At 43.0% G+C, this 25,531-nt stretch overlaps 1 protein-coding gene and 2 non-coding genes across 3 annotated transcripts in view; 2 read left to right on the top strand and 1 right to left on the bottom strand.

The window, feature by feature from the left end:
* LOC146188067 (transient receptor potential cation channel subfamily M member-like 2) overlaps positions 1-25,531 on the bottom strand; it is a 178,464-nt gene that overhangs the window by 122,752 nt on the left and 30,181 nt on the right. Inside the window, 4 exon segments of the mRNA XM_084604991.1 lie at positions 10,837-10,962; positions 11,739-11,835; positions 13,406-13,562; positions 23,533-23,743. Coding sequence (XP_084461117.1) covers positions 10,837-10,962; positions 11,739-11,835; positions 13,406-13,562; positions 23,533-23,743 — 591 coding nt within the window.
* Positions 7,041-7,112, top strand: TRNAD-GUC (transfer RNA aspartic acid (anticodon GUC)). The gene has a single exon. It is a non-coding gene; the product is annotated as a tRNA-Asp (tRNA).
* On the top strand, positions 7,495-7,566 carry TRNAD-GUC (transfer RNA aspartic acid (anticodon GUC)). Its single transcript has one exon. It is a non-coding gene; the product is annotated as a tRNA-Asp (tRNA).

The raw sequence follows: 25,531 nt of genomic DNA, 5'->3' as shown, positions 1-25,531 counted from the left end.
TTCATTCAACTTACCTTGCTTGCATCCCATCATCCGAGTATGCAATTGATTTGGGAGCAAATCTGATGACCAAATTATGAAATGATTCAAGGGAGGACGTTTGGGCTTTAGCGGAGAGTTGTAGAATGTCCTTCAGGAACAGGGAGTTCATGAGAATGCTGTTCAGCTTCCTGAAAGCACATGAATCTGTAAAAAATGTACATATATATATATATATATAGAATTTAAAGGAGCGAACAGTCTGCGAGTGCAAGGCAAACATTTTTTTTTATGTTTATACTGTTGACATTTACAGAAATTCCTCTTATGATGATTATTGGAATAAAGAGCATTAAATGCAAAGCGGAAGGAAAAACAACGCGCCGACGGTATATATATATTTGACTGATGAGTTGGTAGTGTTGGTGTGTATTCTAGTCAATCATAGATGCTGAACCTGCTTACAGCTGCTGCATTGCAGTTGAAAACAGTTTTAGCAACATATTCGTTAAAAGACACCTGGTCTTGTACTGCTATTTTACTGTGACAAGAAATCTAAGAGGTGTTGTTGACCAAACAATTGTCAGTATAAGAAAGTATAGAGCATCCCATTGTTTTTGTGTTTCTTACTGGCGTTATAACCAAGCTGCCTCAGTATTAAATTAATCTCGCAGTCTCAGCACTCACATTTACGTTATGTTGTTTCTTCACTTCATTATGGGTTTCTTTCTTCGCTATGTCTTGCTGTAATGTGCGGATGTGTAAAACGTTTTTTCCGTGAAGTTCTATTTCAATTACCTATCTCTTAAATTTATCATTGGTTGACAAATGCCACAAGTGTGAGCCGTGCACCTTCCAAACAACATCAAAGTGAAAAACTTTACAAAAAAAAAAAAACCTATACAAAACAGATCACCTCTGTTTATCCATTGCCTGTTTGCAAGGAGCTAATGCAGGCATTTGCTGTATGGTCTATCATGGTCATCACGCTTATCGCATATGTGGTTCAACAAGCTGCACTACATGCTGATGATCAGGTCCTCATTACCCTGGCCCAGGGCAGCAACATAGACTTGTGATTGTCTGGATCCATGGTTCTATTGCTTCACAGCCCTTTGACCTGCTCACAGCTTTTAACTTAGTAAATGCAGTATAGAATAATGTTATTACCATGTATTCGCCCTAATTATTAAAGCAAGCAACTGCATGCATCTTTATTAATGCGTCAAGCATCAAAGTAGTGCTGTATTTGCGATTTGCTGCTCTTGCAATATGTCCAGATAGCTGGGTGCCAGTTTGTAGATAGATGAAATTAAAACCTCATTACATAATAATATATGTCAGCAAATGTACCTCTTCCCCAATGGTTTGCAACGATGAAACATTTTGTAATTCAATTGTTTGTATTATATAATGATTAATTTGATTCTTTTTATCTATAGACATGCAAGCAGCACTTGCCAAGTGCACTCTTGGTGAGGCTGAAATAAATTTCTCCTAATAATATGCAGAAATCGGCGCCTTTTGTTAAAGACTGCACTGAGACTCGTTAAGTTGAGGCCAGGCCCCATGCTCGCACTATTGGGCACTGCAACTGACTTCACACAGTTAATATGAATTGCAGCTTGCCAATTTTCGTATCGCAGCATTGCCTTACCTCTCCTATTCTTACCTGTTCTCATTGTAGAATATGGTCAGTCTGAATGATAACAACGTTGTACGTGCAGTACTTGGCGCTGTAGCCCGGGGAGTCGCAACGCCCATCTCCTGCGAGGTCCACTTCCATTCCATCCAGCTGGCTGATGATCTGTACCCGCTGTTCCTGGAAAATCTGGGACAAAAATAAATGTGCATTTGTGAGCCACTGGTAACATTGTGCCGAACTGTGTCACTTGATCGTTGCACTACTGCATGCGCGCGCTGTTTTTTCTTTTTTTATTACGCAAGCTTGCCATAAGGCATATTATAAGAACCCGCGCAAATAATTTTCCGTTAGGAACCGGAGAAGGCTCCTGCTCTTATTGCTGTCGGTGAGCCATTTGGAGAAGTCCTCTTCCCTTGTTTCGGTTTATCCCCCCCCCCCCTGCCCTTTCCGCAGGAAAAATCTAGTTGTGTACAACTCCTGTCTATGCTCCTGTCAAAACCAACTCTTACACTTCCGATCGGCAGCTGATCGCTTAGGGATAAAGAGGCACTACTTTGAGCGACTAAGCCAGTTCACGCGAGTGATAACGTTTATTTTGCGACCCCCCCCCTCCCCCCTTTTTGCTGAAGGGTAAAGCCTATTGGCACTTTTTTTTTCTCTTTCCATCTCTTCATTCCTGACAGTGTTCCTCCTTTCTTCTTATCAACGCTCATCTCGGTTTCACGTGTTTCTTTCCTGGTTGCCTCGGTTGGTGAACTTGGACGCGGCTCCATTCGCGCGACATTTCAGAGTGCGCTCTGTACAAACACCACATGGCGTAAAAAAAACAACAAAAAAAAAATGCTACAGGGCGGGAGTCATGCTGCGATAATAATCGGGCACCGAACAGAGTTTGTTCACTTCCTGTCGGCGCGCGCGTTCTCCGTTGCAGTCAGCTGACGCCGAACCGCGGCTGACAAACTACACCACAGCGCACAACTACGCAGTCCCCTTCTCCTCATCCCCTTCCTTTTTTTTTTCTTTACAATCGATCGTTATCTTTCACGAAGGGGCATCGTATAGTCAAACGCAAGAGGAGCCTAAACACGAAGGTGTCAAGGTTCGGGCAAGGTGCACGAGAGAGTTTCCCTCCGCAACGCCCGGAAGACCGCTCTCTGCGATCTCGATTCTGAATTTCTAGTCTTTCGCTAACATCTCATGCCCTTGCTGCGGTACGGATATTATGGACCCCGAGCTCGAAAAGCGACTTCGGCGAATGAGTACCGAAAAGGGACTCGACCCCCATAAGTACACGCCGTTGAAGAATCCGCTGCTGAACCCCGACGATGATAGTATACGGCTTATATGGGTGCATTGGTGCGTGGGGTCGACTAGCGTAACATTAAAAAATAAAATCCCATCGTAAGCTCGCCACTGGTTTATTTTGAGCAGTGTAGTTCACAGTGATCATGACAAATCTTGCTATATGCATGCCACAACGTCGAGCAAGATCGCCTGAGTTAAAAACAAAATCCACACTACTGTGATAACGCGTCTAAAGCTAATATTATCACAATCTTTTCATTTTACACTTACCGGCAGGGTTGGAAGAAACAGCGTTGGTACCGCTCCTTCACGCAGACTGTCTTGTTGGGATCCACCAATCGCGAACCACATATCCTGGTAAAGCAAACGTATATAAACTCTTTGTTCACCGATGCTGGCTATCCGATGGGCTGCAGCCACTGTTTCCAGAGGTTGGCGTTTTGAAGCACTTGATGCAGAATTTTTTTCCTCCCGTCACTAGCAATACCTTCGCAGCCAGGGACTGCACACTGTAACAACCTCCCGCTCATGTCCCGTCAACAACAATTCAGCGCTTCGATAACTGCCTTCGGGAATTCAAGAGAGCGACCAGTCTAGCCCAAAACTGTCCTGCACCCGTCGCGCACACGACGTAACACAAAATCAAAGGTGAGGTCAACGCAAGGGATGTATAGCGTGGCAACAAAACTTGCGAGTTCGTGCCGAAGGGCGATGACGATTATACAGACGACAAGAGGCCCCCGGCGGCGCATCGGCAAGCAAGCGCGACAAAACGGAAGTTGCGGCGTGCGGCGCTAAGCAAAAAAAGTAAAAGCGCAGATGCGTCAGTCAGTGTCAGTGGGCGAGGCCGTGGAGGAGGGCCAGCCTTTGCGCGCGCTAAAAAGTTGAAAAGAGGAGGAAGCCGCGAAGGCGCAGATATTCAAAATTTAATTGCAAATAACTCTGCTTCCAAATGCCGCATTTAAAAAATTTTTGCGGGAAGGTTATCTTACATCGACATTCTTTCACATACTAGGCATAGGGAAACTGTATTGCTATGGCTGTTTTGGGCCCCTTTAACTGTGTACTGAATGTTCGAGACAAAACCAGCACACACGGATTCAGAGACAAGAGCACTGAAATGTTATGCCAGTTAATAAGCGAATGGAGGATGTGGCTGATTGCTTGGAAGGACCGCGTGGCGTTCAGTACACGCACTTCCAAGGCTCTAGCCACGCGCGTCTGGACAGAATTTACGCGTCGCTGGATTTGATTCATTCATGCAATGAATATCGAGTGGTGCCTATGACATTCACGGATCACTGTTTGGTGCAGTGCTTATTCGGCACCAAAAACGAAGCAATGCATTTAGCTGGGAGTTATGGAAATTGAACAATAAATTGCTTAAGGATGATGCCTTTAGACGCGTGGTATTGAATGAATTGATTAAAGGGAGGCCAGGGACTTTGCTCGAAATCTGGAAACAGTGGGAGTTGTGCAAGGAACAGATTAAAATTAAAGCCATTGACAGATCCAGTTGCCTGCAGTACGAGAAGAAAATTACAGAAACCCAGCTGAAGGCTTTGCTCGCAAAACTACACGAACAGGAATGTAAGGCACCCGGCAGATGGATAGAGGATATTCGAAAAATAAAAGAACAGATTAACCTGATAGAGGAAGACAGATACCGAGGAGCGTTAGTGCGTGCAAGAGCGGAAAATTGGGCCATGGGCGAGACGCCATCGAAAAGGGCACTGGGAATTGAAAAGGCTCATGCCGAGAAAAACCGCAATGATAAGATCGAATGGGGCGGCGTGCTATCGTCGGCAGACGATCATATCAGGCATGGTTTTTTCCAATATTATCAGGATCTGTTCAGCAAAAATGTGGTCGACATGAAAGCTTTCAAACAAAACTTTCTTGCAGCTATGCCGCGACTAGACGAGGATAAGAAGGAAAGATTGGAGATGCCAATCACAGAAATCGAGGTAGAAAAAGCGATCGATGGTTTAAATATGGGAAAGTCGCCTGGGCCAGACGGCCTAAGTGCGGCTTTTTATAAAGAATTTAAGAACGAAGTAGTTCCAATATTGACAGCGCTCTTCCATGAAGCCTATGCAATGAATAGATTGCCGCAAGCTTTCGGATTATCTCATACTATTATTATTCCCAAGACAAATGACCAGGAAACGCTGAAGCAAGTCACAGCATATAGGCCTAGTTGCTTTGAGAAACGTAGATTATAAAATATTGATGAAAGTGTTAGCTAGAAGATTGCAGTCAGTTATTACAAATATTGGTTCTCACCAAACGTGTGGTATAAAGGGGAGGTCAATTATGACAAATATACACACGGCAAGATCGGTGCTCGAGTGTAGTCAACTAATGGATAAATGTGCAGCCATCCTCCAACTGGACCTCGAAAAGGCTTTCGACTGTGTAGCCCACGAAATATTGCTGTGTATTCTGGATCACGTGAACCTAGGTTCAGTAATCAGAGAGGGCGTGGCCATGGCGTACCGGGGATGCACTACTAGATTAATCATTAACAAGAGTCTGGGGGCCCCCATTCAGGTGCAACGCTCGGTACGCCAGGGCTGCCCCCTCAGCCCACTTTTGTTTGCCATCTACATAGAGACACTATGTGTGAACATTATCCAAAACGAGGCAGTTAAATGTTTTAAGTTGCAGGCAGCTGAAGTCAAGTTGCTCGCATACGCGGATGACCTAGCGGTCTGTGCTGTGGATCAGCATGGTATAAGCGAGGCAGTGCTGTGTGTCGACAGTTTCAGGAAGGCAACCGGAAGCAAAGTGAAGTGGTCAAAGTGTCAGGGATTTTGGCATGGCAATTGGCCATCGACCCCATAGCTTTTTGCAAATGTGCCCTGGGTAACAACCCCCACAAAAATACTTAGGAGTTCCATTAAACAGCTACAGGGACAGTGATGCATACTGGAAAGGACAACTGAACGAAATACAGGAAAAAGCAGATAGATGGAAGGGGGAATATTTATCAATTTTTGCAAGAGTGACGGTGTGCAATGTGTTCTTTTTAAGCAAACTCTGGTATATCATGCAAGTGTTGCACTGTTCCCGGGTAAATATACAGAAGATACACCGTATTCTAGCTGTGTTTGTTTGGTCCTCGAGCTGGGAACGGTGCAAGCGGACGAACTTGTTTCGAAGTGTGAAAGACGGTGGTTTCGGGCTGGGGCATCTATTTCTCCGCCAGCTTGTCAACAGGTTTTTCTTCTTCCGAGATGTTAGTGACCCTTTCTTAACAACTGTGTGCCAACTAACATTGAACCGTGCTTTGCATGATTTTGTTGTGGGTATCAAGAGTTCACCAGGGAGAATCTTCGGTTATTTAGAGAAGTGGCTGACAGCGTGAAATTTCTTACAGCGCGTTTTTCGACAGAATTCTTAAGTAAAGTGAAGCGGAAAAAGCTATACGGTGATCTGTGTGATTTTGTTTTTCCAGTGCCAGTGTACAGAGCCATGTACAATGGAGGCAACGGTGGGGACGTTTTGAAAAGAGTTAAAAGAATGCAAGTGCAGCCAGGAATAAAAACTTTCTTCTTCAAATTACATACAGAAACAATACCAGTTAAAAAGTTCTTAGAGGAGAAAGGTTTAGTTTTACCATGGAGTACGCATTGCCTAATATGTAAAGTGCCCGAAACAATTGATCACGCATTTCTTCACTGTTGGGAGGGGGTGTATCTTTGGGATGTTTTACAAAGAGCCATTAAAAAAGAGTTTCGGCTTCATCCGTACGGCATCAGATTTTTGGCCATTCAAAATGAGGATGGTTTCCCGTTGGACCAAGTAATGCTCTGGGGCCTCCATAGTATATGGCGCTCCAGGATGGCGGGTTATTACTGCGACCCAGACGCGCGACCGGCCCGCATGTACTCAAGGAGAATGTGCACAGATTCGTGCAAGTGGTGAGATCACAATCATGTAACGCCGATTGGCTACTCAGGATGGAAAATTTGAGCCTGCTCAAAGAATTTTAAAGAAGACAAGGCCTGTCAAGCAGCTCTGGCAGGTTGCTGGTGTCAAGATGGAATGAAGTTTTTTTTTGTGTGTGTGCAGTGTTTGCCAAAGAATGGCAATAAAGAAAAAAAAATCCTCGTTAGTATAGTGGCCAGTATCCCCGCCTGTCACGCGGGAGACCGGGGTTCGATTCCCCGACGGGGAGCGTATTTTTTCTTGTGCCAAAAACTGAGCCCGGATACACGGTGAGTGTCTCCAACTGTCCTTTGTTATTTCAGTGCTTCCTATAGTGATGCACTTTAATACACGCTTTTCTCCTCACAGCATTGACAGAATTATTTACTGCGCGTAAACGCTTCTCCTCGTTAGTATAGTGGCCAGTATCCCCGCCTGTCACGCGGGAGACCGGGGTTCGATTCCCCAACGGGGAGCGTATTTTTTTCTTTTGCCAAAAACTGAGCCCGGATACACGATGAGTGTCTCTAACTGTCCCTTGTTATTTCAGTGCTTTCTATAGTGATGCACTTTAATACGCGCTTTTCTCCTTACCGCATTGAGAGAATTAATTACTGCCCCTGAAGCACTTCTCCTCGTTAGTATAGTGGCCAGTATCCCCGCCTGTCACGCGGGAGACCGGGGTTCGATTCCCCGACGGGGAGCGTATTTTTTTCTTTTGCCACAAACTGAGCGCGGATAAACGGTGAGTGTTTCCAACTGTCCATTCTTATTTTCGTGCTTACTGCAGTGACGCGCCTCAATGCGCGCTTTTCTCCTCACGCATCAAGAGTGAAGCCCAGTGAAGCCGTGGCTACAAAGCAAAGGCATATTTGTACATTGGTCCGTGAACTGCTTGATATGTCGAAAACCGGAGACGATTAACATATTTTTATGGATTGTCATGATGCAGTATTTTTGTGGGATGTCCTAAAACGCAGCATCAAAAAAGACTTGCCGATAGATCCATTCGGTATACGTTTCCTGCCATGCGCTGAAACAGGGGGAACGCCCTACAATCTGTTAATGCTTTTGTGCATGCATAGCGTGTGGAAAACGCGTATGGATGTTAAACATGGCCATGATGTTGTGACTCCTTCTTGAGAATATTTTATTGAGTGTGGTGTACATGCGCGATGTTTTTCGTTCAAAGAATGATCCTCCCGACTGGCTTCCTGTCTTAGACAGATTGACCACCCTTAATCCCTTTTATCACCATACACTGGTCAGACTTTGACTAGTGGTCTTACCCCCATGTAACGGTTACCAATCCGGTAATAAGGAAAAAAAAAGCCGGGGTGGTGCAGTGGTAAGACACCCGACTACAGTGCCGGAGTACCCGGATTCGATCCCGACCACGGCGACTGCGCTTTTATGGAGGCTGAACGAAGAGGCGTACGTGTGCTGTGCGATGTCAGCGCACGTTAAAAATTCCCAGGTGGTCGAAATTACTTTTTTTTTCCATATTGTCAGGTCTTGACACATTGCATTTCACGAGAACAAAATCAACAAAAATCACACAAATGCTATTTACATACTCTATTTACATATGACACACTAAAATTCACGCATACACAACAAAGGCTCTAGCCTTGAGATCCACTCGGGAGGATCTGCTGCAGCTTTCTGGATTGCCAAAAACCTGTCCACGCTTACCCGAAAATAAATTCTGGCAGGCCGTGCACCTTTATCATAATGGTAAGCCGCCATTCTTGAGCGCCATATACAGTGGGGGCCCATGAGCATAATTAAATAAAATGATACCCCATCCTCACTTTCTACGCATAAGTACCGGATGCCATGCTGGTCTAGCGGAAAATCTTTCATTAGCTTTCCTTGCAATACATCCCAAAAATATACTGCTTCTCAACAGTGTAAAAAAAAAACACGGTCAATTGATTTCGTTTTCCTGCATATTAAACAGTGTGATCCCCAGTGTATAAATAGTCCCTTTTCCTCCAAAAATGTTTTTACCGGCAAGGTTCTGGTGTGCAATTCAAAAAAGAATGTTTTTGCTCCTGGCGTCACCTGCATTCTTTTCACCCTTTTTAACATATCTGAAAATGGGCCTCCATAGTACAAGGCCCTGTACAAAGGAACCGGGAACATAATGTCACACAATGCACGACACAATTTCTTTCGTTTTACTGTTGACAAATAATCCCTTGAGAATCGCGCTGAAAGAAACCGAACACTTGCTACGCCTTCTCTATAAAAGCCCTTAATCCCTGCGGAAAAATCTTCCGTTGAAACCACGTGGTCCGGTAGCAGCCGCCTCAGCCTGACTTGGCATACGGTGCGTAAGAACGGGTCGGTCGTGTCTCTAAAAAACAAAAAACGACTGACCAGCTATCGCAAAAACAGGGGGCCCAAACCTAGCCCACCATCTTTTCCTCGTCTGAACAAGTTAGTCCGGCCGCAGCGCTCCCATTCAGATGCCCAGACAAATACGGCGAAATTCCTATGCATGTTCTGAATATTTAACCGTGAACTGTGCAACACCTGCATAACATACCAAAGCTTACTGATAAAGAACAAATTGCAAACTGTGGCCCTGGAAAAAATAGATAGATTGGTCCCTCTTTACTTTTCAGCTTTGCCCTTATAAGTACAACTGAAATCCGAGTCTGCGGGTAGGTGGAGCTTAATTCGGCTACAGAATAGCGTAACCAATAATATGCATGCTGATTGGCCGTAATAGTAATAATAATAATAATTGGCTCGCAGAGAGAAAAAGGCGCAGTACCTTTCACACTTGTTTCTGTGGACACCTGAACCGCGCCATAGGGAAAGGGAGGAAGGTGGGAGTGAAGGTGGAAGGAAAAAGCGGAGCCATAGTGGAGAGCTCCGGAGTAATTTTGACCACTTGGGGATTAACGTGCGCCGATATCGCAGCCCTCCCCTGAAGGGGCTGGAACAGGCAGGTCACCGCCGCTTGCGGCGGGGGTTAGCCTGCTACAGAATTTTTGTCTGTTGTAGGCCGTCATTGCACCCGCCACTACTTCGGTGGTGAACGACGGCTGTTGTTGCGGCGCGCGTCTTTCTCTCCCTCTTCCTTTTCTTTCTTCTCTATTTTCTCTTCTGTTCATTGTTGTTGTGGCTGTAAGAAAAAGGAAAGGAAAATGTACGGGCCTGCTACTGGCTCTGTAGCTGAGCCACCTCCGCTGCCTAGTGCGGACAGAAGAGAAAATAGAGAAGATTGGTTCATATGCGCCAATTGCTCCTCAGCGAGATTCTTCCGTCCTCTATTAATGTAGTTATTCTTTTTATAACTCGTTTCGTTTGAACGCAATCGTGAAGACAAATTCTTGTGACACGAAACTGCCGACATAGCCATAAATTGCTTACGCATAATATGGAGCAAAAATGGCGCTCCTCCTCTCCCCCTCAAATGAGTGGACGCCGGCGCGAAAGAACAAGTCGCGACGGCAGCTTACCACGCTCCATGAAGGAAGGAAACAACTTTGGAGAGGCCCTTGCCATTCCCAATGCATTGGAGAAAGTGTGGCGGAAGTGACGTCAAAATTTAGGGTTAGCCAAGTCGGGCCATTAGCAACGGCGACGATGTTGCTATGAAAACTCGGGCCACTAGCAACAGCGTTGCTAGTGGCCCGTCCATGCCACGCTCCCTCCCGCCCTCGTCACTTGGGAGTGTCCAATGAGTGCGCGCGCCCAGCTATCCACGATGACATCACAGGGGAGCTTTGAGCGCGGAGGTGCGTCGCCCTAATTGATTGAGAGTGGTCCCCAGGAGCGCCCTTCGAAGATTATTTGTAAATTATAGGCTGCAAGCAAAACTTTTAAATTCAGCTCAAATACTCGCAAAGACAACCTCTGTAGATTCCTGTATTAAAATATTTCCGTAGGCATAGTTACAAGTACCGTTTAATGTTTCGAAAAGAACTTTCCCACAACTGAATTCTTCGAAATTATACCAATTTGGTATTGTTGAGCAAAATCCTTCGAAAATACCTTTGTCATGGCCATATGCGGACAGTTCCAATCTAATGTCAGCATCAAATCCTTCTTCATTTGATGAGCTTGATGACGGCGGACTTGGGCTGAAAATACACAATACGAATAACACGCCTATATACAATTTCCGGAAGAGTTTGTCAGTTTAATGTTATATAGGTTAAATGACAGCCAAAAATGTACAGCGCTTGTTCCTGTTGTTTCTTCTTGTCGTCCCCGTTTGTTCGCGCTGTTTTTTTGGATGATGTATCACAAACTCGCCCGCTTAAGTATCCTGTTAAAAATGTAAGCACACCGGTAGATCCTTCCTCGGTATGCTGGCCGTTTTTGCTCTTTATTTTTTGAGAGCGCTCAAATTATGCTAGGATAGTTTTAATTACTCATTGTGAGCGCAGGACAAACATTTAGAAGCAAAATTTTGCTCGAATCGGAATACATAGCATACCCATCAAGAAGGTCGTAAAGGTATCTTACAATTTTAGCAGCTGCCTAATAATTACTCATCACGTTTCTTTTAATGCCAGCTTCAAATAACCGGTGCGAACGCAGAACAGCATTTAAAATTTAGTTCAGCAGGACGCGTCTTTGAGAGTCGGTTCATAAGGATGGGAATGTATACGGTCCGCTCATAACGCCCTGTCTTCTTTTGCGAATGCCTTTGCGCTCTAGATACCTTGTCATCGCAAATAGTTTTTCTGCACATCGCAACGTTAGACAGCAGAAAACACGCTCGTTACCCGAGTTTAGAATATCCAGTAGTTGTCAGTTGCCCCATAATAAGTAGCGATGTCTCAGATTACTGGACTCGTAAAATTCATCCTACAGATGCAGCCCCGCCATCGTTGGTATAGCAGGCACTCACATTTGAAGACTGCTTCCAATAAGATTTCATCAAGGTGCTTCAGGTTGTTTCGGTGATGGTGAATGTTGATCACTGTGAAATACATCTGCTCTTGAGTCTGCGCAGACAACAAAACAGCAGTGACTTCCTCAGCTGTCTTCTTAGGGCTTGCTTTCGCCATATACAACAGGTGCATACGGTACTTCCCTACGCTACACTTTGGGTAATACTTTTTTTGTCATTAAGTTTGGCTCTAAAACCCAGACTGCGCCTAGAGAAACGAAAGCTCAGAGGTCATCTTAGCGGATATTCTACGACCGCTTAAATGATAGAAACTGCACGTGCACGTTATTTGTCCACATCATATGTAGGCGGATTTAGAGACAGCCTGAAGAGCGCCTTAAACGCCATGGGAAGCTTTGAGTCTGGCCCCTTGGTAAAAACTAGTCAGTCGAAATTACCTGCGCAGTCTTTGCAGTCGAATTTCTGGCAAGCATGTTTCGTCAATAAATATTAATATTATAAGAATATTTCCATTACAAATATTGCAGCAATTCAATGCTGTCAGTTCATTGTCCAGAAATACATTATAGGAAGTTATACTTTAAAACGTTGAATACACGTAGATATGCCACAGGCACTGATCTGTCAGAAAGTGGGCTGCACTCCGGTTAACATTGTTTTTTGATACTGCATGAAAGTAGCGCTGCTGTGGCTAAGGGGTTAAGCTGCTGAGCTGCTGACTCTGCGGATGCGAGCTCGCACCCGGCTGCGGTGGCTGTGTTTCGATGGAGGCAAAAAGCGAGGAGTCTTTGTACTTTGCGATGCCACTGCATGTTAAGAACAATCAGGTGACAAATATTTCCGCAGCCTTCAACCAGGAATTTCATAACTTTATTAGCTTTGAGACGGTAATCTCTATCAAGGCAAAAACCGCACAGAGAGAAATATTCATACATAATCGTAGGCTTTCTTAAAAACGAGACTGCAGATGTATTCCGACTCACCAGGACGTTGGCTGACCTGCCGAAATATAATTTAACTACTCATTATCTCTCCACTATAATTATCATTATCTCCACTATTATCGCTCAAGAGGAAAGTATACAACAATTGCATCTTACCTGTAGTCACCTATGGGGCTGAAACGTGGAGGCTAACCAAGAGAGTTCTACTTAAGTTGAGGACAACCCAGAGGGCTATGGAACGAAAAATGGTAGGGGTAACATTAAGAGATAGCAAGCGTGCAGAGTGGGTCAGAGAAATAACTCAAGTTACCGACATTCTAGTGGAAATTAAGAAGAAGAAATGGGCATGGGCAGGACATGTAGTGCGAAGAGAGGATAACCGATGGTCGCTTAGGATAACAAACTGGATTCCAAGGGAAGGAAAGCGTAGCAGGGGGCGGCAGAAAGTTAGGTGGGCGGATGAGGTTAAGAAGTTCGCAGGGGTCAAGTGAATGCAGCTTGCACAGAACCAGATTAAGTGGAGAAATATGGGAGAGGCCTTCGCCCTGCAGTGAGTATGGTCAGGCTGATGATGATGATGATATCTCTCCACGTAAACAAATCAGCCGTAGCTATCTTGTCTCGGCTACCATGACCAGGCTCGACGCTCCGCTGACGTTTGAGACCAGTCGTGACTATACGCCCAGTAGGATAGATTGATGCAGATACTGTCATCGCTACCTGGCAAGCTAGTCGCAGACACTCGATGATCCTGTCCTTGAACACGTTCCTTGAGAGTGCGTTGTCACGAAACTTCGGGAACATCTGGCAAATCCTCGAGCTGATTTCGGGCTTCAGCACAGTCTCAATGAATTCAGGGTCCCAGAGGGTTGAACCCCTGTCAGGCAGAAGACGAGAACATATATTGCGATAAATTGAGTACATGAGAATGCAGAACACTCAGAGCGGTCAGTCGTCTATAGTCATTCTTGAGCAGCAAGGAAGAGGAAAACAGCCCAAACCTCACTCAGCGCACCCAAGTACAAAATCTATTCACTACGGTCGCGAGACGACCAGGCTACTATTTTTATTAGTTTATTCTGCTCCCGACCCGAATAACGTTCTGCTTAGCCAGCAGAAAAGAAGCTGTGCTTGCTATTACAATGAGGCCAATGGGGCTCCACCAAGCATGGAGACGAGTAAAGGCGTAGGGCTGACTTAGATCTACAGTTCTAAATCTTTAGAAACAAGACTGGAATTTGCAAGAAAGCATCGCGCTTTTTACGCATAATCAACCCTAAATCAGTTATTCTATAGATGCGTCGTTGCTATGTACAGCTACAGAGAAGTAAGCACCAGTGAGACCCTCATAAATGAAGACTTACTCCAGAGGCGTTCTGTAATCTTCAGAAACAACCTCACATATCTCGGTGGCTGTGAAATTGAAGTGGGCGATATAATATTAATATTAATATTATTAATAATAGCAATAATAATATTATTAATAATAATATAATAATAATCAATCAATCTTTATTTCGTATGCGCAGGAACAACCATGTGGTCTTCGTGCTGCAGTACAAATAAAAAAAGAAACAAAAATGAAAATACAAAAACATGTTTACACACACAGAGAGAACAGAAAAGAAGAAATAACACATGAAATGAAATTAAGATTAAAAGTATCACGGAAAGAAAACAATCAATGAGAAGCATCACTTATATACACAGTGAGAGAATTGTTGAGCACATCACGAAAGAAAAAAAAAGAACTGTAGATAGAGAGAAAAAAACGACAACAAATAACTGACATTGATTATAGTAATATAGAAATATACATAACATAAACAACCATTCCAGGCGCAACAAGTGCGTGGTACTTAAAACACAGGCTAGAAATACAGAATAATACAATAAAGAAGTAAAATTGAACAAGGGACAGTAAGATTCGAATATAAAGTTTAAAGTTAAAATATAAGTAAAAAACGGATAAAAAGCAGTTCAAGATACCGACAGCATTGAACGGGAGAAAAAGCAAAAAGTGAAGTAAATGCAATATTTTAGGCTAGAAAGTTGGAGTTATATGTGATAAAGTACTATTTAGGATACAACGCTACGAACATCCAATATAAATGAACAGAGCGAGTTTTGGTAGATGTCAAGGTGAGGAGCAAAAGAGTTAAATAACCACTGCATTCTGTCCAGAGGGGAATGGGAATGAAGAGACGGAGTAATTGAAATGGTCTGAATTCCATCATGCTCTTTCGCGGAACGCGCAGTTTACTCTGCTGAGGGCACATAATGTGGCCATGAAGGGGTTTGTACATAAAAATGATATCAACTCTGATACGACGGCAGTAAAGAGAAGGAAGATTCAGTTAGGCGCTCTTGGTGGACCGAGAGGAGGAAGTTGCGCAAGGAAAGCGATAATGAAATATCCGTAAAGTTTTTTTTTGTTCTCTGTCAACCTTGTCCAAGTTCGATTTGCAAGTGCCATTCCAAACAACCGACGCGTACTCCAAGCGCGGCAAGCATATAAACAGGTGCACTTTTAAGAACGGAAGTGGAGTACGGAACTCTCTCGAAAGTCTGCCAACGAATCCGAGTGTGCGCATAGCCCGCTGAGCAATGCGTTTAGTATGAGAGGAGAAGCTGAGGGTGCAGTCAAAAAGTACACCAACGTTATTAATTTCATCAACCCTGTCCAACAGCACAGAATTCATAGAATAATGGTAGAGAAAGCTATGTGTTTTACGAGTAAATGAGACAACTCTAGTTTTGGAAGAACTGAGGGTAAGTCGATTCTTCGCACACCAATCAGAAAAAGCAGATATGTCCGATTGCAACAACAAGCAATCTTGAAAAGAATATATTACCTTGAATATTTTTATATCATCAGCATAAAGAAGAAACGAGGAGTTCTTTATCGCCGAGGAAACATCATTAATAAAAACGGAGAAGACAAGCGGGCCTAGTACAGAACCTTGAGGAACTCCACTGGTTGCAGGGTAAACAAAAGAGGTCTGTCCATTGACACTGACAAAGCAGAAGCGATCAAGGAGATAGTTGCGTTGGAGGGTTACGAGTGAGACTTCGACGCCACAGAGTAAAAGCTTTTCACGAAGTAGTGAGTGAGTAACAACGTCGAAAGATTTGCTCATATCACAGTACACAGGGTCAACCTGACCTCTCTGAAGGACTACTGCAGTGGCATACGTCATAAACGTGACTAGGTTGGTAGAAGTGGAGCGACCCGACATGAAGCATTGTTGATTCGGTATGATGACATGTTTGAGATGGAAGGAAAGTACGTTGTGCAAAGCTAATTCGAAAAGCTTAGAGGTTGCACATAGAAGAGAAATCAGACGATAATTAGAAACATGAGATTTGTTTCCTGACTTGAAGACAGGAAACACGCGTGCTATTTTCCACACGCGAGGCAAGGCAGCATTTTTTAAACAGTTATTAAATATGCGAGTCAATACTGGTACAAAGATATAACCGAAGGCTTTTATTATGGTGGTTGGAATGCCATCAGGTCCAGGAGACAAATATGGTCTCAGACGCTTAAGACTCACAGTTATCAACTCCTCGTCACAGAGAACGGCATTAGATAGTGCACCATATGGGAGGCAAACGGAATCACAATGTGGATGTTTGTAAACGGAGGAAAAATGTTGGGCAGAACTGTCGGCAACATCCGGAATTTCCAACCCCTGAGAGTCAACTAAGCTGATACTCGAACCTGATGTAATGGAACGCTTGTGAACGTATCGCCGGAACTGACTAGGACTATTTGAGGCATTCCTCTCTAAAGACACAAGATAGGAGTCGTTGTCCCGCTTGTATAAGCGTTTGCAAAGTGAACGCAAGCGGCGAAACTCATCTGCCCAATTGTGAAAACCAGGGCATTTCGCTTTACGATGGGCCCGTTCCTTAAGTTTTAATGTCATTATCAGTTGCCTTGAAAACAAACAAGGAAACTTCCTACGCGTAGGAGTATGCAGAGGTATGTACCGACGCATGCTATCAAGAACTATTTCAGTGAAGCGACTGACTTGTCCGTCGGAATCATTAATGTCATTTAAAAGGGACCAGTCGACGGAAGAGAATTGAAAAGACCGACATAATCACCACATGCATACGCAAAACGGAGCGAATTCCTCACCCGATCTGAATTAGTAAATGGTGAGGCAGAGACAGCAGTAGTAACTAGAAGTGGAGGGTAAAATTTGTCACAGCGAGTCAGCGGTATGTCTGAACTCGAGACTCGAACACTTTCAAAATTTGATAGACAGATGTCAAGAATATTACCACAGCAGCTTTCAATGAAATTGTGTTGCTACAAAGAGTTAAAGGCTATAAAATCAAGCAGAGTGTTACACTTACTTAATATGTAATGATTCTAGTAAGAAGAAGTAAATGAGTTCCAGTTGATACCTTTAGTATTAAAATCACCTAAAATAAGAAGTTCGTGTTTGCTATGACGAGTTATAACATGTTCAATTGAGAGCAGAACATCATCATAGGCTGGAGGAGGAAGATTCGGAGGAATGTAGAAATCTGCAAGTAAAAGTTTTTCATGTCGATTTAAAGTGAGCTCAAGCCACACGCATTCTTGAACAGTTTCCAAATCAGAACATCGAACACACTGCACAGAACTGTCAATAGCAATGAGCACTCCACCTCCTCTATATTTGGGTCCTGTTTCAGGGCGATCGCTAAAAAAACAGAGTAATTGTTAGGAAAGAAATCACTGGAAGGGATATCGCTTGACAGCCAGGTTTCGGTAACTACAACAGCGGTATAAAAAGACAAAACGCTAGAAAAAGATTCAGATCCCTTAGTCCGAAGATCTCGGGCGTTTTAATAATAGATGTCCTAATTAGGCGCCGCTACAATTTAGCGGTAATAATAATAATAATAATAATAATAATAATAATAATAATAATAATAATAATAATAATAATAATAATAATAATAATAATAATAATAATAATAATAATCAATGAATCAATCTTTAATGTGCGCAGGAACAACCATGTGGTCTTCGTGCTGCAGCACAAAAAAACGCACACAAAAGGGTTACACACACAGAACACGAAAAAATTAACAAGTATCGCACGAAATGAAACTCAGACGAAATAATATTCATAATTGGTTCGCAGGAAAGGAAAGGCTAAGTATGTCACACTTTTTCTGTGGACACCTGAACCGCGCCGTAGAGGGAGGGAGGAAGGTGGGAGTGGAAGTGGAGAGAAAAAGTAACCGTAACCATAGCTATCTTTCGGCGATTATATCATCATCATCATCAGCCTGATTATACCCACTGCAGGGCGAAGGCCTCTCCCATATTTCTCCACTTAACCCGGTTCTGTGCTAGCTGCATCCACTTGACCCCTGCGAACTTTTAATCTCATCCGCCCACCTAACTTTCTGCCTCCCCCTGCTACGCTTTCCTTCCCTTGGAATCCAGTTTGTTACCCTAAGCGACCATCGGTTATCCTCTCTTCGCACTACATGTCCTGCCCATGTCCATTTATTCTTCTTAATTTCCACTAGAATGTCGGTAACTTGAGTTATTTCTCTGACCCACTCTGCACGCTTTCTATCTCTTAATGTTACCCCTACCATTTTTCGTTCCATAGCCCTCTGGGTTGTCCTCAACTTAAGTAGAACTCTCTTGGTTAGCCTCCACGTTTCAGGCCCATAGGTGAGTACAGGCAAGATGCAACTGTTGTATACTTTCCTCTTGAGCGATACCGGTAAGCTGCTAGTCATAATCTGCGAGTGCTTGCCAAATGCGCTCCATCCCAATCTTATTCTTCTTGATATTTCCTTTTCATGGTCCGGATCTGCGGTTACTATCTGTCCTAAGTAGACCTATTCGCCTACTATTTCCAGTATTTCGCTACCTAATGTAAACTGCTGTTCCTTCCCGAGGCTGTTGAACATTACCTTAATCTTCTGCATATTGATTTTCAAACCTACCTTTCTACTTTTCTGTCTAGGTCATCAATCATTATTTGCAGTTCATCCCCCGAGTTGCTTAGCAAGGCAATGTCATCAGCAAATCGCAGATTACTGAGGTATTCTCCATCTACCCTTATCCCTAACTGCTACCATTCCAAGTCTCTGAATACTTCCTCTAATCAAGCTGTGAATAGTACTGGGGAGATTGTGTCTCCTTGCCTAACACCTTTCTTTATGGGAATTTTGTTGCTTTCTTTATGTAGAACTATGGTTGCTGTGCAGCCACTATATATATCTTCCAGCACTTTCACGTACGGCTCGTCTACCCCCTGATTTCGCAATGCCTGCATCACCGCCGAGGTTTCAACTGAGTCAAATGCTTTTTCGTAAGCAATGAATGCTATGCTGACTTGTCCGTCGGAATCATTAATGTAATGGCGATTATATACACCATCATAAGTAATTGAGTTGCTCGCACTGGAACCGACCAACTCCGCTTTATCTTCCATGCAGTCTTAAACAACACAATGTCTGCATATCACAATCGAACATACTGACCTTACCAGTGGTTCTCCACATGAAGTTCCACTTAACGAAAAAACGATGATCGAATTCGTTTCAAAAGTGGTTTAGTACATTGGCGTCTGTTTCTTCAATAATCTTCACTTTGTTTACCTCTTGAGATTGCACTTAATGCCTCTCACCCTGAATCACTTTGGGACGCTATACCCGCAAATCAGCCACTTAGCTACGCATCCGAACCGTCCTACAATCTGATAATTGTACGATAACTGCCGCTTCTGGCGATTTAATGTCATTTTAGTTTTGTGAAAAAAAGTGTGTGTTTTTCTGCATTTTTACTGCTTTCACTCTGGTTTACGTCTTGCGTGTAATATTTTTTGCTTACCGTTGCGTGTGTTTATGATTCGAATTTCGCTTTCTAAGTTTTTTTTTTTTAATATTGTTACTGGGAAACGCATGACCGAAGTGATGTGCTCACAGACAAAGACGCCGACCGAGGAATGCGTGCACGACAAAGCGTTCAGAAAGACGACGACGCTGACAGAGTGGATGCTGTACGGCTACTGAAGTCTTTACGTCGAGTTCAGCCCATCGCAGCGCCAGTTACATTAAGTACATCCCCGTAACAATATATACACAAATTCGCGAAAAGACGTGGACAATATATTGCATCAGTTGGGGAAAAGGTTTAGTCTCTAGTGAGTTCTTTTGCTCCTGAGAACACGACGCAACATTGCATGAGCTCTGGGCGTGTTACACGATGTTCCACTTTAGCGCGCAACTTGTAAAGGGAAAAGATGGCTTTCATTCGCCTCGTATCCCACGTTTTGCGCACGATACTAGGTTCCTCCTTATCGTGAATATTTGTTTTTCTTGATTTCTGTACTAACAAACACATAACACCGCTCCGCATTTAAGAGGCTAATGCAGAGAGAATAACGAGGTTCAAAAATCTGCTAATACAAACTGAACATCTGACAACAAGGGCATGCCTTTGAGGAAGAAGGGCTGTGCAACCAATGAAATTAGCGTAGCTCGCCTTGCTCTATCGTAAGCCGTTCTTCGAGTTAACACTTTAATTAACCCTAAACCATTTCTTGCCTGATGGGTGGCATGGCCACGAGCTGTGGACAGATGTGTCTACTACGAGCTATCAATTAATTATAAGAAAACACATCATGCCCACGTTAGGACTGGTATCACCATCCTTCCGTGTCCCAGCCTAGCGTTCTAACCACTGTTCTGTACAGACTACCTGTGAACGGCTCTATAATTCTCCGTCTAGCGTGAGGACGCTGGATGGCATCAAGGAAAAGAAAAGAAAAGACAAGACTGATTATATTATAACCAAAGTAGGCAAGTAAAAATAAAAATATTTCGAAGTAGAACTCTTTTTCGGGCTAGTTGGTACATATTGCTTGAAAAAAAGAAACTACGGCGTGACGGACGAGGACAAAGAAGGCACACAAAGCGCTAGTCCTGTCGTCTGTGTGCCTTCCGTGTCCTCGTCAGTTGCGCCGTATTATACTTATAAATGAAAAATTAAAAAGAATAAAAAATAAAGTCAATATGAACAAAAATTAACCGTACAATAAAATAAAAATGATAAACGTAACAGACAAAAATCAAGAAAATTAAAAACGGTGGCCAAAAAACAGGTCAAGTAAATAAAGTAGATGCAAAGTTCTTCAAAACGGAAAAGCAAGGAAATGTAGAACGAGCTCATAATTAACTGACCCAGGCCTGGAACACGTGTTGCTTTCGCATTTCTCCTCGTAAGGATACTTAAGTGCGTATGGAGATAAGCCTGGTAATAACAGTGATGTATTTAAAAAATGAAGTTAAGAAAAACAGAAACCTAGAAAGTCACGAAATAAAAAAAGTTAGAAACATAGAACTGAAATAAGCACTTTTAAAAAGTTCAAAAACAACCCTACCTTAAAAACACTGAAAAAAAGCAAAGTAGCAAAGTTGTACAAGAGCAACGATACACGGCACGAGGCCTTAATTACACTAGGCATAAACTTCATTAAAGAATACCCTAAAGGTTTTCAGACTTTTTATGAGAAAGAAAACTAAATCAATTAAATAGTTCACGATGACGTACTGTGAATTATTCCATGGTGAATTGGATCCAATTCGTCATTTTCATAGTGTTTTCATTCATTCGGCTCATCCCCTTGACGACAACACCAACCCAAACCGCCTCAAACGCCCTTCACAGGGAAGACTTTGAACCAATATTCTTCACCCAGCCCAGATGCAACATCCAATTATTTCATTATACGACATACAGGTGCAATAGCTCGGTTTCGTATAGGTATTTTTGAAGTATCACTGCGATCCGCGACATTGCAACAAAACTGGAAGTGTCCGCGAGTGTTACCGACTCGCGCACACTTAATACTATTTCTGTGAATAACTGCGACCCAATTTCTATATCATCCTCCTTTTGCAAAATAATACACCACCTTTGACTTTTTGAGCATACGTGACATATTTCAGCACGTATTTTCTGCGTCACTCAGTGATTGATTATTGTTCATTTCGTCAGTTCGTCTCTTCAAAAATCAGGCAGCTGGATTAAATGTTTATATTTTAGTGAAGCATTTGACCATATGCCGCGTGACGTATTCTTACATACACGCACCTAATCTTCCAGATTTTACAATTGCCTGGGCTACCGCTCATCTATCAAATCGCGCTTGATATGTAACTTATGAAGATCTCACTTCAAGTACTCTTCGAATCACGTCAAGAGTATTGGAGGGAAGTTTCTCGGGAAAGTTTTCTATTTCTATTTTCTAACGATATAGTAGAAATTGTTACTGAACATCGAAAATTTATTTATTTATGGGCGAGTTCGATTTAGTGAAATGAAATAAGAAATTCTTTAGGCGACTGGATGAGGAAATGGGTTACGAAATTACGAAATCAGTATTCCTTTCATTTCTCATAAAAAAACGTCAATTTACCCATTCCATTTGGCACAATCTCCTCACTGAAGTCAACGAGTTCAAATGCTTAGGTCGATCGACGATAACAAATTACCGAAACTTGAAAACACATCAACAATGTTTCTTTCTCAGCCTTCCGGAAACTATATTTTCTTTGTTCTAGGCTTAAAGACTCATGTTAAATATTTTTTTCTCTCATCCAACCGAAACTAGAATATGCTTGCACAATTTCGTACCATTCCATTGAAAGCAATATCGACAGATTATAAATAATTCAGCACCGAGCTGCATGATTTAATTACCCGATGTACTGTCATATAGACACCGTATCTGCTCCAATGGCTTCCAAAACAATTGTTATATACTGCAATCAGGACGAAGTCATTGCGCCTATAATTTTTGCATTTGTTATTGAACTGTAAACATGCTTTGGACATCAATTCTTATTTAACACTGAATGCACTGGAGACCAGGCATACTCATGCATTTTATCTGTAGTTCGCAAGGACAAAACATTTCTGGTACTCCTCTTTCGCTCGAACTGTGTAAGACTGGAACAAGTTACACAATAAAGGCATTCAGTCTGACTATAATAGAAGTACACACCTTGAAAAGCCCATAAATGCCACGTCTTGCTTGCTTTTCGCATTCTGATTGCATTTATAGCTTGCACTTTGTTTCATTGCTTTTTTACACCCTTCCACGTGCTTCCCCGTGCTATTTGATTTGAGTGTGCTCCATTATTTTCAGTGCGCTGTTTTGTATGTTCGTAAAGGGACTGCTGTGTAAGTTTTTTGGAGTCTGTACACTCCCTCCCTCCCTCCCTCCCTCCCTCCCCCCTCCTTTCTTTTTATTTATTTATTTATTCATTTCAGTTACCCTCTTGGCCCGGTGGGCATTATAGAGGGGAGTGGGACTTTGCAAAAAACTAGACTCATGCCTTCAGTATTCCTGCAGTATTCTGTAAGCAAATAAATAAGGACCATCGTACACCCCAAGAACAAGCCTGCTTCATAGACATGTAGAGCTTTACTGGCGACACCGTTCTTTGCTGCGTCCATCAAGCAGCTTCGATGTCTCAAGTAAGCAGGCACCATGCGTTTTCCAGCGCGCACTGCTACCCCAGTCAAAAAAGCTTTAGGATGCAGTAACAACATAGAGTATTTATCATGCAATTTCCAAGAGCATGGAAATATCATATGATCTTATGTAATATAAAATATGATCCCTATAGTGAGACCTTATATAAGATATTTCTAGGCCATTTGAATGACATCGTATGATCAGTGTGTGATTAGTTCATTATAGAATGTTTTTCAATAGGGAATTGCGTTGACTAGGGTCAGTATGATGTTTTCATTGAGGTTTCAGCAGTGTATATTGCCATATACCCTCGAATTGGCGAATTAGTCTCACCGCCTGTCAATCTCGTTGTAGGCGAGTGCCAGAAGATCGGCTACTCCTCCGCTGCCCTGGATGACGAGCATGGGCAGCTGCTTCTCGAGGTGCTCGAGGACCATCTTGTTGCAGTCGGTGCCCCCCTGGCACACGACGGCAATCAGGGGGATCTCTGCCGAGTAGAGCAGCGGATGCACCGGAGCCTCCCCACCGCACTGGATGGCCATCGCTGCGGGGAACCAATGAAGAACTGCTCAAGTACAGCGAAGCACTGCTTGAATGGATTCAAGGATGACTTGACGGAATGGCTCGCCTAGTGAAACATCTCTTGACATGAGGCCACAGCAGATGTTTTTGAAGAATCGACGCGAATGGAAAGGATTGAAATTCATATATTATTTCGCAACCTGTAAGATTCTACAGCTTACGTGGTTTGGACCATGATCAGCAATTTGTTCTGCAAATCTGGATTGCGCGCAGTGGTAAGCTGTAAATTAGTGCAGGCTTTTATGCAGCCTTGCCAGCGACAATGTCTGTTACAGGGAAACAGCTATCGATATCTGCAGACGCGTGAATGCCTACCTTGCCTCCAGTCTCTAGACGCAGTGACTGCGACTCAAGCAACTTACTCGGTTACTTTACGTGGCAACTGACGTAGTTACAAGCTACCTGTTTAACCTTACGTGACAGGAAAATGTTGTACGCGGTGCTTCGGGTAGTGAAAAAACGTTGTTGCTATGCTTTGCTGGGTACACAGTAAAAGATTCCGCTGACCCAAGTAATGTGGATTAAAATTTGCCTCCTCTTCTGACACATTGTGCAAAAAGCGTACTTCAATTTCTTTCTAAAAGCCCTACGTGAGTTCCACCGAAACTAGGTTGCTTTAGATATGACGGTAATTCTTAGGCATTCATGCAGTACAATTTGCCATATATCTTCAGTAAATACCGTATAGCACGAAATCCGACTCTAAGTGATGTTCGATCACTTTTTCTTATTATGGAATAGGCTTTGTATTCACTTGGTTTCGTAGCTGCTTTCCGTATATTCATGAAAATTGTGTTCTAGACAATTTACACTATTTTATATTTGTCTCATACATTGCAAATACTATCATCTGCCAAACTGTTCGTTGTTGTGACTTTTTCTTTTTTCTTCTTTTTTCTATGTGCACTGGTATGCTATTTCACTTCCGTTTTGCACTGTTGTTTGTACTCCTTACTCTAATACTGCTCTCAAACGCCATATTTTTGCTTCTGCTTTGTTGTCTATTAGTTGTACCGCCATCTGCCAAGCGATAGGGTTCCACGGCCGTCAAGCTCTTATAACAGCTTTTAGTCGTGGGAGGATCCAGGATGTTTTCTGGGCAAATAAAAAAAGTGAATGAATGAATAAATGAATGAATATAGTCGTGATAATGTTTTCGTTCGCGAGGGATTTCGCAGCACACAACGACGGGTTTTGCAGCGTGCGAGGATAACAATTCTTATTTCATAGATTTATCGCTTTTGTTTCGAGCAAGAATAGAGCCTGAAATATTCTCACTGTAACAGTAGCGATTCTGCCTTTAAAAATAACATTCGCCAACACCATTCTTTATTCCGGCGCTGGTTTTTCTTTACGGTTACCGGGAGAAGCCCAGCAGATAAAGGGCGATTTTGAATGGTATGCCGGGGTTAATCTTCTATTCTTCCTTTGCAAATAAAAAAAAAATCCCGCTGAAAATGTACTTGATGCTAAAAATGGCAAATATAATACCTGATTTACAATACAATTTATTCGCACTCATTATCAGCATGAAGTAACAATTGCTTATGTAGTACACATCGGTGGGAACAAAAGGTGGCGCTTAAAAGTACGTTACCGGTGGCAATCTGTTGCGTTCTCAGAGAAAGAGCGCTATAGTAGACGACAGACCAGGAAGGGGAGGACACACACACATGCGCTCACTAACAACTTTATTTTGGAAAACCGCCGACCGCGCCTTATATACATACACCAATATTTAAAGTGCGCA

This window comes from Amblyomma maculatum, chromosome 5 (assembly GCF_055883805.1).
Source record: "Amblyomma maculatum isolate TAMU_Amacu chromosome 5, ASM5588380v1, whole genome shotgun sequence".
Lineage (NCBI taxonomy): Eukaryota > Metazoa > Arthropoda > Arachnida > Ixodida > Ixodidae > Amblyomma > Amblyomma maculatum.
This window is presented reverse-complemented; position numbering and strand designations above follow the sequence as displayed.